The 13,202-nt window shown below is 43.1% G+C and overlaps 1 protein-coding gene across 4 annotated transcripts in view; it reads left to right on the top strand.

The window, feature by feature from the left end:
• The window catches only part of CLPX (caseinolytic mitochondrial matrix peptidase chaperone subunit X), a 38,832-nt gene extending 26,145 nt beyond the window's left edge, over positions 1-12,687 (top strand). For 3 of the 4 annotated variants that reach the window (XM_090028565.1, XM_090028567.1, XM_090028566.1), the window contains 7 exons: positions 1,659-1,823; positions 2,078-2,166; positions 3,628-3,792; positions 4,583-4,882; positions 9,190-9,282; positions 9,523-9,629; positions 10,835-12,687. In XM_090028565.1, the coding sequence (XP_089884691.1) occupies positions 1,659-1,823; positions 2,078-2,166; positions 3,628-3,792; positions 4,583-4,882; positions 9,190-9,282; positions 9,523-9,629; positions 10,835-10,925 (1,010 nt within the window). In that variant the 3' untranslated portion in view covers positions 10,926-12,687. The remainder of the gene's footprint in view (positions 1-1,658; positions 1,824-2,077; positions 2,167-3,627; positions 3,793-4,582; positions 4,883-9,189; positions 9,283-9,522; positions 9,630-10,834) is intronic. The other variant, XM_090028564.1, reaches the window with a different exon arrangement.
• Positions 12,688-13,202: the final 515 nt, after the last annotated feature.

The raw sequence follows: 13,202 nt of genomic DNA, 5'->3' as shown, positions 1-13,202 counted from the left end.
TGTGTGTGAGGGGGTGCCTTAGCTAATTTTGTTGCTTTGGCATCTTAATTGTTCTACGATATCCAATGCAGATTCCTAGTATTATTTTACAAGTAGGACATAAGCATGTTAAAGCAATGTGTTGAGGTGTTCCAACCCTCTGAAAATCTCATTGCAGGTTTCTGTTAACTAAAATAACATTTGGTAGCACTTTAGTATCTGCCTTTTTGATAAGATGTGGTGGATTGCTATGAACTAATATCTATTGGCAGAATGAGTTGCTGTTCTTGAAAGACAAATATGTGTGTATGTATGTATGGAGTTTTCCCCCTCCTCCCCATATGCACACAGCTCATAGGATTAACATAGAGAGTAAGGCTGGAACGGACCTCAGGAAGTCATCTAGTTCCAACCCTCTGTCCAAGGCAGACTCATCCCATATAAACCATCATATACAATTCCAGTTGTGTGCTTGAAGGCTAATCCCCAACCCCCATCAAAATGCTGAAAAGCTTGGGTTTGTCTACATGGAACGTCCTTGTCTTGTCCTAGACTGGAAACCTGCATGTAGGTAAATTGACAAATGAAAACCAGCTCTGTTATGAAGCTCCTTTTGCAGAGGGCAATAATGTAACTGGTTTTCACTGAAAATTAAGGTTTATCTATTAACTGCCTTCAGTTAATTCATTTGTGGACCAGAAGTCTGGAAACTTTTCATTTAACATGGGGTTTTGAGAGTGACCTCCTTGTCACCAGACTGTATTCACGTGGGCATCAGTGAATAGCCAGTTTAGACCTTTACGTAATGTATTTTGATATGCCACAAACATAGCATGAGTTCCCTGTTTCAAGAAATATTAGTCTAGCATAGTTATTTTGGGCAGCTGTGCCTGAATATTAGGAAAGATGGAAGGAAGTAAAAATGAAAGGCACGTAATAAGCAACAAATTAGCTGTTTTAGCCTGAGTCGCAGTAAAGGTGAACTGAAACAATTTGCTGTAAGTTGAAGCATACATAAAACAAACTGAAATTAGTTTTACAGTACTGTAATACAGTTAGTATAGCAAACACAACTAGATTATATTACAGCTCTCTCCTTTCCAACTGCCAGATTTTAAGTCTCTGTGAACTAACTAGTTTTCTGCAAAATTTAAAATGCATTCCCTACAATAAATTATTTCATGCAACAAAGAACCTTGACTGTAATCATCAAGCTACAAGGTAGAAAGTATCCCTGTAATGTGTCCCTGCAGTGTGCATCTGCAAATCGTATTTTCAAATATTAACAGATGAGTGCCAATATTTTATTTAAAACTCTAGAACTCTTGGTTCGGTGAGGATACCTTTTATTAGACCAACTAAGAAGTTCTGCGATTTCTTAGTTGGTCTAATAAAAGGTGTAATCTCTGAACCATGTCTTAGAGACAGCTTTGAGCACATGGATAAAATGTCATATAATGTTAAAATATTCAGTTAGCTGAGGACCAAAGCTGATGGCACATGCCATTTTAGAACAGACTTATCTAAAAGCATTATTGATGGAATTATGGAAGTTAATTGTCTAATGACGAATGATGGTTCTGGAAGGAGAATATTTGTGGTTTTGTATATTGCCACAGGATTTTTACGAATACTACAAAACAAGTTGTGTAAATATATGTGTGGTGGTTTTCTCCTAGGCAAAACCCTGCTGGCTCAGACCTTAGCTAAATGCCTTGATGTACCTTTCGCTATCTGTGATTGTACTACCTTAACTCAAGCTGGCTACGTTGGTGAAGACATTGAATCCGTCATTGCAAAGCTACTGCAGGATGCCAACTATAATGTAGAAAAAGCCCAGCAAGGTAAACTTGAGCCACGTGACTTCAGAAGCTCTGAATAAACAGTTTGAAACTTAGCAAACCTTTCAAATAACCTGTTACATCTCTTCATAAACTTTTGTTTCATGTCATCTAGCAAGTTGCTGAAGTAATGTTCAGCAATCTGTTACATTGCTTTAGCAACCTGTTCTCTTTAAGACTGCATTTTTCTGAGTGCATAGGTTATATTTCTCTCTCCCAAAGAGAGCCTTCCTTAATTGCATTTTCTATAACTGTAGGAATTGTTTTTCTGGATGAAGTAGATAAGATTGGCAGTGTGCCAGGCATTCATCAGTTACGGGATGTAGGAGGAGAAGGCGTTCAGCAAGTAAGTACTTCATCTTTGTGGAACACTTCACCCATCAAGTCCCAGATCGTGTCTAAGTTTATAGATGCATATTTCATTAGCTTCTTCATTTTTAAACCCAGAACACTTCAGTTACTATTCCACCACCCTTCTCTACCCTTTCTTTTCCCCCCTGAAAAAGACCTGGATAAAACATGCAAGAGGCAAGATGCTTGTGTGGGTGGTCTCTTGTCAGACCCACTATAAATCTATTCTAACTGTAGACAAACTTCTGGCTATCAGCACCCTTTCTCTGGTTTCAGATGAAATAATTTTGTCAGAAGGCATTCTTATTTGCTTTCAGCTGAAAGGTTAGATAAACTGGACAACAGTAGCTAATTTTTTTCACTTTATTTAAATCCCTAAAGTCACTAAAAGTTCACGGACAAGTGAAAAATATTTAGAAATACCTCTGCTTATGTGGAAGATAGCATGTGAGAGGGTGAAAGACCTAGATTGTGGTTCTGCTTCTCTCAGCATTTGGCCTTGGGTAAATTACTTGCAACTTACTAATTCCACTGAAGTAATGAAGACCAAGTTACAAGAAAACAAACATCAGGATTCCATTATATACTTCAGCCCTGGAGCCAGATGGTCTTTAAACAGGATATTTGTTTTGGTGGTTCCTGCTTCACATTTGACGTAGAATTACAAAAAATGACTGCAGTGAAATTACTCTGTCTTTCTGCCTAGAGCGGGGGAGCTAGACCCGATGATCTGTGAGGTCCCTTCCAGCCCCTTAAAATCTATAAATCTATAAAATTTTATGTAGACCTGAAGAGAACCATACTGGCCTAATACTCTTATTTGCATGTGGCTAAACCTTACTTTCATCAGTGTATGGCCACAAAAAATTAATTTTGTTACTTGAAGGAAGATTCTACTATCGAATATGGAAAATTTGGTTTCTAAACTCCCTTCTTCTGTAGAAATGCAAAGTAATTATAGTAATTCTTAATATCTTTATAGGATGTATGTTTTGTTGCTTTGGAATACAGTATTGATCCAGGCAAGCATCTTGCTTAGCCCTCTGGCACTTGATATTATTTGCATTGTGAGCCAAATCCAGCTTGCCCCAATTGTGTACTCAGTCACTGAATCGTTGCAAGTAAGATGAGTGGAATTTGGTACACATTCTGGTTCAAGGTCACATCTAGACTATAAACTTACTTTGCTAGTGAGTAGTATCCTCCTCCAGGCTATTGTATTCCATACGTGTTAAAATACACTAGGAACACACTAGGAGCAGCGTAGGTGTCATGGTGCAGTGTTGCAGATAGTTAACAGCTTAACTTCTGGCAGTGTTAATTAGCCCAGACATAGGTGGGTTGCTTCCAGGCTGGGAGGTGGTGCTAAAAAGACAGCTTTGTGCATGCTGCTGCCCATCCCATAAGTGTGCAGATTCTTTATTTAATTCCTTGTATTGACTGTGTTCCTTCCTAGGGCTTGTTAAAGTTACTAGAAGGTACAATCGTAAATGTTCCAGAAAAGAATTCTCGTAAGCTGCGTGGTGAAACGGTGCAGGTTGATACAACAAATGTCCTCTTTGTAGCTTCTGGTGCTTTTAATGGTCTGGACAGAATTATCAGCAGGAGAAAAAATGAAAAGGTGAGGATGCATGGTTTTAAAATAGCTCTTTTTGGTACCTCTTGGTAGCAGCTTTTAGGACTGGCGTAGGGCAAATTGTATCTGCAGATTCTTTTCTCTGTGCCTCAGACTGAGTTCTGATATGAAGAGAGCTAAGTTTGAGGGGGAAAAAATCTGCCTTATTTGTTAAAAGTGGCATACCTGTGTGAAACTCAGTTCTGCATGTGGTGATGGTAGGGCTTCTGCATGTGATAGTAGGGCTTCAGTGGAGGAAATCCATTGAAAAAAGTGTGAACCTGAGAACAAACAATGAAAAACTAGGGGAAACTTTTCCTGTTTTACGTGAGTGCCAACAGCTTCACTTGTAATATCTGTTGGCCAAACAGACCGTGGCTATTATTTGTAATGTTTAGGTGAACAGAAGAAAATACTTGTTCAATTTCAGCTTTTAGATCAGTAATTGGATATGTATAAGCTTCCTCTTTCTGGATGACATAATCAGCCTACCTAGGGCTTCTGGTAGGAGGAAGTTGAGTTGCTTTTGTTTTCAGTAGGGGAGATAGATATCTAATGATAAGTTTGGAACTACTGCATATTTGGAAAGCTGGGGGTTTTTTTTGTGTAGCTAGTGTTTTTGACTGGGGGTTCATATAGACTTGGCTTAACTTTGTATTAACTTAGCTTCAAGAACGTATGGAGGTTGCAAGTAGATTATTTCAGCATGTGGTGTTGCAGATGATGCATGTTTTGCATGTGTAGCAAATCTTAGCTTTCTAACAAGCCACAAATATGTGTGATGTCTGTTTTGCAGTATCTTGGTTTTGGGACACCCTCTAATTTGGGGAAGGGCAGAAGGGCTGCAGCAGCAGCTGACCTTGCTAACTTAAGTGGGGAGACAGACGCACAACAAGACATTGAAGAAAAGGATCGCCTGTTGCGCCATGTTGAAGCTCGAGATCTCATTGAATTTGGCATGATTCCAGAGTTTGTGGGACGTTTGCCCGTGGTGGTTCCTTTGCACAGCCTAGATGAAAAAACACTCGTGCGGATTCTTACTGAGCCACGAAATGCGGTGGTTCCTCAGTACCAGGCATTATTCAGCATGGATAAGGTGTGATTTTTGTCTTATTCTTTGACCTCCCTTCAATACTTGTCTATACTAATGTCTTCTCTATGGCTAAAGAAAAGAGTCATCCCTTTGTTCAAAGGTAAGTAATTGGAGTTGTGTGAATGCATACTTGCTGGAGGATGTTTTTGTTCGTTGAGACTGAATGATCGCAAGTAAATTCAGCTTGACGGAAGATTCTGTAATCTTGCTGTGAACTGCTTGCTGACTCCTCTGTTCGAATGTCAGATTCAGTGAGTTTTGAGCAGTTTTTATTTTTATCTCATGGCAAAGCAACATACACTGCATAAAGGAAGCTGGAGGCTGCCACCCGTTGTTTTCATGCCAGGAAATGAAGACTCCCAGATATAAGGAGTTGAGCAAGACGTTATTGCATGAATTGCATTTTCCTTGTATATAGTGGTCAGGTGACATAAAGAATGTGTAAATACTTACTTTTTTTCCCCCCTGTCTTCTGACCTCTGTTATAATTTGCCAATTGTGTTTCCTAATTTCTCGTGAGAGAGAGATGGAAATTCAGCAAATGCCCATGTGGACTGGTTTGACCAAACATACAGCAAACCTTTTGACATTATTCTGCTAGCTAGGTGTGTAATTTATTCTGTTTTGATTCAAGTTAGCTTTGAAACCTTGAGTCCAGGAATCTAAAGGTATAAGATGGGGGTTTTTTTGTTTTTATTCCTATCTGCCATGTTTCCATGAATCCTAGTTTTCCTCCTTGAAATGTTATCAAGTGATATGTTTTTTGGTTGGGGGGTTGGCTAGAAATTGCAAGAAGAAGGAAGGTATGATAACATTTAGTTCATTTTCACCAGTGTTTGTATTTGTCCTTAAAACCTCTACCACAGAGACAAACAGTTATTTTGGGTGGAGGGCTGCTTCTCCCCCTACCCCGACAATTGGCCCACTACCTGGTCACCATATTGGGACTAGAAGTCCCATGGCCTAGCCCCTGACCTTTGCCACCAGAAGTCCCTCCCCCCTGGAAATGCTCATTTGGGGGGGGTGGGGGGGGTGATGTTTGCCATCTTAGAACCAGGAAAAAAACAAATCATACAGTAAAAGTCAAACACCTACTAGAATATATTTTAATTTTATTACAAGATCATTTATCATGATTTGTGTTTGTGTAGTGTATATAGAAGGGATTGCATAATAACTCAAAAATAATCTCTTTTATATTGTGTGGGGGGGAGTGTGTGCATATGTGGGGATGGAGGTTTGTGGGGTGTGAGAGAGGGTGGCATACAGCCCTCAATGCCAGCAGCAGGCAGGGGGGCTCAGGGAGCTTATGCCCGGCACAGGCTCTAGTGCCTGGTGGAGCGCAGCTTCGGCCAGCACTGCACGCGGTGGGGAGGAGCGCAGCCTGTCTGTCCGCCTCTATCGTGGGGGCTCTGTGCTGCATGCCTTCAGCTCCCGTACTCGCACTGGGGGAAGCAGTGCTCTGCTGGACTCTGCAGTGAAGCAGGGAATTGGGGCTCCTTCCACTCCCAGCAGAGTCACAGCAGGAGGCAGGGAAGGCAGCTGGCTGCAGTGTGGTTCTTCCCCCATTGCGAGTGTGGGAGTTGCAGGTTTACAGCCCCTGCCATAGAGGCAGCAGCAGGAGCCAACTGGGAACCACAGTAGCTGCATTCTTCGGTCCTGGCATTGTGGCCGAGAACTGCACAGTGTGGCACGGAGCTCGCTGGCTTGGCCAGGCACCTCCTGGTAGTGTGCAGTTCCTGGCTGCGATTCAGAAAACAGCAGAAGCCAGTCCAATCCCCACATTTTCTAGCTGGCTCCTGCTCCCACTCCCACTCGCTGCCACTTTCTTTCCTGCATCTGCTGCCACTTCCCTTCCTCACCCACCGCTGCCACCATGGCCGCCCCCATGTGTTGCCAGAGCGGTGGGCTTCCCGGCTGCATGGCCAGGACTGCACAGCACAGCAGGAGCCAGCTGGGAACTGTGTGGTGCCAGCTGGGCCGGGCTGGCTCCTACTGTGCTGGCCATCCTCTTCCCACTCTGCCCTTTCCTGCTCCATCCATCTTATTCTCCACTTTTGGATAGAGGGAGGTGGGAAACGGTCCCAGGCCAGAAGCCTCTAATAGGCAGAAACTTCCAGTTGTGAGCTGGACATCGGCGGGGGGCAGGCCCTGCTGCTGCTGGGTCCTGCCACTGGAGCCTCCTGGGTCATCTTTGACAGGCAGCCAGAGGCAGATAAATTTTACTTGTCTAATTTTTTAGGGGCCCTACAGGTCATTTTGTCCACACCTGCTCTGCTGTTTTGGTACCATGTCTATAAGGCTACTCTGGCCTTTTTCCATAACAGGTCATGTTTATGTTGTTTGGACCTAGTTCAAGGCCCTGGACTACTATAGAGACGTTTTATAGTACAGTAAAAGTTCTGTTAACCGGTATCTTACGAAAGGGTATGCTCCATTAACTGGCATGCCGGCTTGTAAGATGAAGTGAAACCAGAAGTGCCCATCGTGGCACTTCTGGTTTCTCTGAGCCCCCACGGCCTGGGGCAAAGCAGCCTGTGATGCTAAGCCTCCGTGGCCCTGGGGCAAAACAGGATGTGGGGCCCGGCTCCCTGTCCCACAGAGCCTGCAGGGCCCACAGGAGGGATGATGATGTGGCGGGAAGGGTGGTGATGTCGTGGGAGGGGCAGCGGCACACCTCAGACGTGGTGGGAGAAGTGGTGGCCTGGGCCACTCAATTAACCAGCATATTTTGTTATCCAGCATCCCCCATTCCTGGGGGATGCCAGATAACAGCTTTTACTGTAATATAAAAATTGAACCATTTCTACTTGCACAAAAACTGATTAGAACAGACTATTTTGTGGAAGCTAGTTCGAATGTAATTGGTTAGATTGGGTCCTGGTGAAAACTAGAGGTCTGGTGAATACATGGGTCTGATATTAGATTGGCACCAATATAAAGAAAAATGTCTGTATTGGAAATCGGCCATACCAGGCCAATAACTTGGTTGATAAATGGCCTGTGCATGCACACATCCATAGCGCAGCACAGGCAGTGAGAAGCATAGCCCGGCAGCGTGGAGAGCTGCCTCTAGCTGGTAAGTCTGGTGTGGTGAAGGGGTGGGGGGAAGGGAAGAAGCATGGGTGGGGCAGATCAAGGCCCCCGCACTGAGGGAGGAGTGGGGCTGGGGTGGGCTTGGGACAGAGCCGTGGATCAATGGTAGGGGGAGGGAGGAAGCAGCGTGCACTACTGATCCAGCGGCTTATCTGGCACTCGCCTGCTCATCCAGCAGCTCCTGCTGCTTGGATCTGCCCAGGGCGGGCTGGGGCAAGGGCAGGGGATACACCAGGCTTTTCCCGGCTGGGCTGGGCTCAGGTTGGGCAGCCATGGCGCTGGGAATTGGGCGGGGAAGGGGGGGTTGCAGCCACCCTAGAATTCGCTGTAGTCCCCTCCCAGGACCGTCACCTCCTGGCCTGAGCCCAGCTGGGAAAAGCTTGGCACAGCCCCAGCACATCCCACACAGATCTGGAGCCACCTCCTGCACCCCCTTGCTATCCCAGACGAGTGGTGAGAGCCACCAGGCGAGTGCCAGATGAGCCGCTGAACGAGTGACATGCAGTGGCAGGAGCCACCCTCCGGACTAGCCACAGCTCCATCCTGCACCTGCACCTGCCCCACCCTGGCTGGGCAGTGTTTGGCCTAGCCCCACTCTTCTCTTTCTGTGGGGGCCTTGATCTGCCCCAATCCCCATGCCCCTTCCCTTCTTCCTCCCCTTCTACCACACCAGACTTACCAGTTGTACACAGCTCTCCAAGCTGCCAGGCTGATACGGAAATCAGATCAGTATTGGCCAATATGCCTCCTTAAAAAATCAGGTATCAGTATCAGCCCCAAAAACCGCTATCAGTGCACCTCTAGTATAAACCTCCATCCTTGGACCAGGGAACCTAAGACTGCCAGCATGACTGGCCATATCACAGTCTCATGTGCTGTTGACTGCAGAAACTAGCCTGACTTAACCATGCCAATCTGCCAAAACACTGTGGCTTGGGACAGACCTTGGGCTACTTTTTTCATAGTGAAGTATATGCATAGTCCAGGGGACCAGTGCCAAAGTAAAAACCCTAAATAAGAGTGGAAGATGCTGCAGTCCAGAGGGCTCGGGTGAGATCTTTCTGTTTGAATACTTTGTATGGAAAAAGTTACCAAAGGATGAGCTAATCATTTAAAATACTTGCAGGCAATTTTGCCACAAGCATGGTTAAAAGAAAGATGGGAAAAACATAGACATACAAATAAAATATCCAATGTTACTTTTCTACACATAGTGTGAATTAAATGTGACTGAAGATGCACTGAAAGCCATAGCCAGACTGGCTCTGGACAGGAAGACTGGTGCAAGAGGTCTTCGATCTATAATGGTGAGCTCTTCATTAAGTAGCACTAATTATTTGTATCCTGAGTAGATGTATTTGAATTATGCACGTTGTCCTTGCCAAGAGAGTTTGTTCTTTAAGGGTAATTTAAGTGGGATGTTCAGGTATAGAGAATAAACCTTTTCCCAGTGGTAAGGGTGGTCAGATTTCTTCTAGTAGAGTACCCAACCAACCATTATTGTGTGAAGGACTAGGTGTAATACGTTTGTTTTTCTTTTCTCATAGGAGAAGTTGTTGCTGGAGCCCATGTTCGAAGTACCAAATTCTGACATTGTATGTGTGGAGGTTGACAAAGATGTTGTAGAAGGCAAAAAAGAGCCAGGATACATTAGGTAAAATAGGAATGGCAATACCACAGCAGACTGATAACACACCTAGGCAAGTGCCCTAATGCTTGTCAACTAGGTGTGTTAGAAACAAGAAAACAAAAATTGTGTGCGCCATTTAAAACAAAGAATCCTTTCTACGTGCTGTACACAGTAGGTAAAGGGCACTTACTACATAGTCTAGACACCTTGGCTGCTTTCTGATTTAAAAATCAGAAATCATTCTGATTAAAAATATAAAAATTACTGTAAATCACCAAATACATTTAAACTCATGACATTTGTTTTACCTTGACATTTGCCTGTCTGTGGGTAAATAGCACAATGACTTTATCAAGAACATAAAACGCTCTGTTTAAATGGGTGATTGAGTTGAATTTTCTGAAGAAGAGGGGGAATTATCATTGTTAGTCCTTAGGAGTGGGCAGGACATTGAAATTCTTGGAGAAAAAAGTCAAAACTGGCTCCTTTGATTCTCTTAGTCTGATGTAGCCCAAAGTTGATGGCTACCTGGGCTGTCTGCAAGGTATTTCTGCTGGTATTCCTGAGAGGGGTTGAGGCTCTGCTTGCCACAAAGGTGAAAGGATGGGGAAAGGAGTTCCTGGAGGTGGCTGGTTGGCTGAATTCCTGTTTTAATTCCTGTAATAATTACTTCAATGCTGCTAGGATGATACTATATTAGTGATGAGTTAGAGCATCTAAAGACTTGGACAAAGGGTGATTTTTAAGTCTCATTAACTAGTGTGTGATGCAGATATGGGAAGAGGTCTTGTGTTTAAGAGACAGGACTAGGAGTCAGGAGTTGTAGGTCTCGTAAAGCTCCCATGTGGCATTCATTAAGGTACATACTTTTTCTGGCTAATGGAAATAATGCTGCTATTTACTTCACATTGATGCTGAGGCTTAATTCAGCATGTTGATTTTCTCCTGTAGAAGGAACCGCTGATGTGTAAACCAGTATTCTCTCGGTAACAGTTGAATTAAGTGCAGAATATGTGTCACTGGCTCTGCGTTATTCCAAGGTTAAGCTTTGCCAGTTATCACAAAAGAATTCTGTGATTAACTCTTTCAAGCAAATAAATTGGGTTTTTAAAATTAAACTTTTGGCCTGAGTGTTTTAAAGTAGAAAATGTGCTGTCTCCATCCCAGTCGTCCTGCCTTCGTTCTCTTCTCAGATTTTAACATACCTGATCAATTCATTTTAATTGTAGGGCTCCGACTAAAGATTCATCTGAGGAAGAGTATGACTCCGGAGTTGAAGAGGAAGGCTGGCCACGTCAAGCAGACGCTGCAAACAATTAAGTACTGTCAAAAGGCTCTCCTGCATAAAGCACACTTGGTTATTACAAGGTCATGCTGGGCTTTAGTCTGACACTAAAGGCGTTGGATCTATCCAGCATATGATACATGGTCAAAAAAACTTGCAATTAAATAAATCAGATCATGTATTTATTGTATCATCACATTGATTTTTCTTCACTGGACATTACTTGGACTTTGGTGGTATAATGTCAAGTATAAATTGTACATTATTTTTGTTCAGTTTAAAAAAAAAAAATGCTCTAACAAACTTGGCAGCACCTGGGTTGCTTTCTGGAACTAAACCCAATGCAGGTATTGCCAACAGCTAAAAAAACTTTTATGGTTAATATTACTCTACAAATGGGAAAATAAGCTTAATATTAACTAGAGGATAGATAAACTATGAATTCATCTTATAATTCACTTGGGTTAAGTTCAGGTCAGTGTTAAGTTTCTGTTCATTTTCAGAACCAAATGGGTGCTGGAGGGATTTGTTACATTTGTCTTGAGAAATGCCCGAAACTGGATTTTCCAAATCTCAGATACTGCTTTATGACCCTTTTCTGCAAGTCTGCTAAAATGTAACACATTTACGATAATTGGATACAATATCTAATGCCATTTCCTAACTTCTTTACCTTGCCATTAGCTATAGGTTTAACAGAGCCTCTGGAATACCGAGAGAGCCGGTGAAACCTGCTGGATTTGTGGAGGACAGTGAAGATGTAAAGGCAGTGGTATATACCATGTTGGCATAACATTTTTAAATATTTATGTTCTAATATATGCATTTTGTTCGAATTATCGGAACTATTGTGCATCAATTTTTTGGTGCCAGATATTTGCCCAACCTATCTTCTTATAACATTAAGAGATGAAGACAGTAAAGTTATTGTATAATATTTTTGATGTAATCAATAGTGACTGTACACATGACCATGCTTTTTTAAAGTTACACACTTAAATGCTGGTGTTGCATCTTGTGTTTTTGTCTTTTGATTTTTAGATCTGCAGCAAAGCAAAGACCCCTGATTTTCTGTTTTACACCCAAATAAATTTAATAATCCTTTAGGAAAGTGTTTGTGAAAACTCTAAAGGACTTGTATGGCTTTTGATTCATTTAAAAAATTAAAATGGATATCTACAACTGCTTTATTCTTTACAGTGATGTGAGTCTAGCTTTTCGTAAGTCCTGAATTTTGATTCATACTTGCTAATGAAAACCTTCATTACCATTTTTAGTTTAGTAATAGCAGTAATTGTTTGTACTATTGATTTTTATTGGTCCTAGCCCTCATTGTCTCATGAATAGTTTAGGATTTAACATTTAAATAAGAAAGTCATGTCATACTTTATGTGCTTTTAGAAAACAGATACAGTAAACATGACTTTAAACCAGCTGCAGCGATGTTTTTCTTTTTCTGGTCATGGGTCAGAAAAGGCTAACTTTCAAAGCTCAGGAAAGATTCAGGAGGTGATCAGTTTAACTTAGGATAACCGAAGTCTGAGAGTTTATGCTATCCTCCTTTTCCTTTTTGTAGACTGAAAAGTAAAATGGTTTTTAATTCTGTTAGAAATTACCTTTTTCCCCCCAAATGGACTGAAGGCCATTTTAATGAAAACCAACAAACAACTTAGTTTTGAAAGTTGTTGAGAAATGTGTAATCAAGAAAAGTTTTTAAAGAAACAAAATGCTGTGTAACTACTCTTTGTACTTCCAAACCAGCTTTGGTGTTTGAATAAAACAGCAGATATTCATGAACCGCCTATCTCTGTCATCCCACTTGCTGACACAGGCTCAGCTCTAGGTGCAAGGCAGGTGAAATGAGGAGCCTGCCTGGGCAGCGCTTTCACTCTCCTGGTTCCCATGCAGTGGCCTTCCCGCAGATCCGCCTCCTGCTTTGGAGTTGACTTTTAACATGGTTTCATGTACCTGAGAAAGGGATGGTGCCGTTGGGATGGAGCTGGCTCGCTGCGACTCTTCCTGTGTCCTCCTCGCCGCCGCATGCAGGCGCTAGCCCAGATCTGGTCTGTGCAGTGGCAGAGCGCTGCTTGTCCCAAGCCCGGCGGTGACAGCGGGGGAGGAGAGGAGCAAGGGGGCCCCCTGGCCCCGCACCAGCCGTGCCCAGCTGCTTGGGCGAGGCAGCGCCAGCTTGGCCCCTAGCAACCCTCCCCCCGCTGCACCTCCTCCTGCACCTTCCAGGCCCATGGACCGGCCCCACTCTGCCCTCCATGCGTATTCATCACTGGCCCACGTGTGCGCATGTCCTCATACCT

This window comes from Crocodylus siamensis, chromosome 15 (assembly GCF_052110815.1).
Source record: "Crocodylus siamensis isolate JL-2025a chromosome 15, ASM5211081v1, whole genome shotgun sequence".
Lineage (NCBI taxonomy): Eukaryota > Metazoa > Chordata > Crocodylia > Crocodylidae > Crocodylus > Crocodylus siamensis.
The sequence above is the reverse complement of the archived record's forward strand: the minus strand, read 5'-3'. Positions and strand labels throughout refer to the sequence as shown.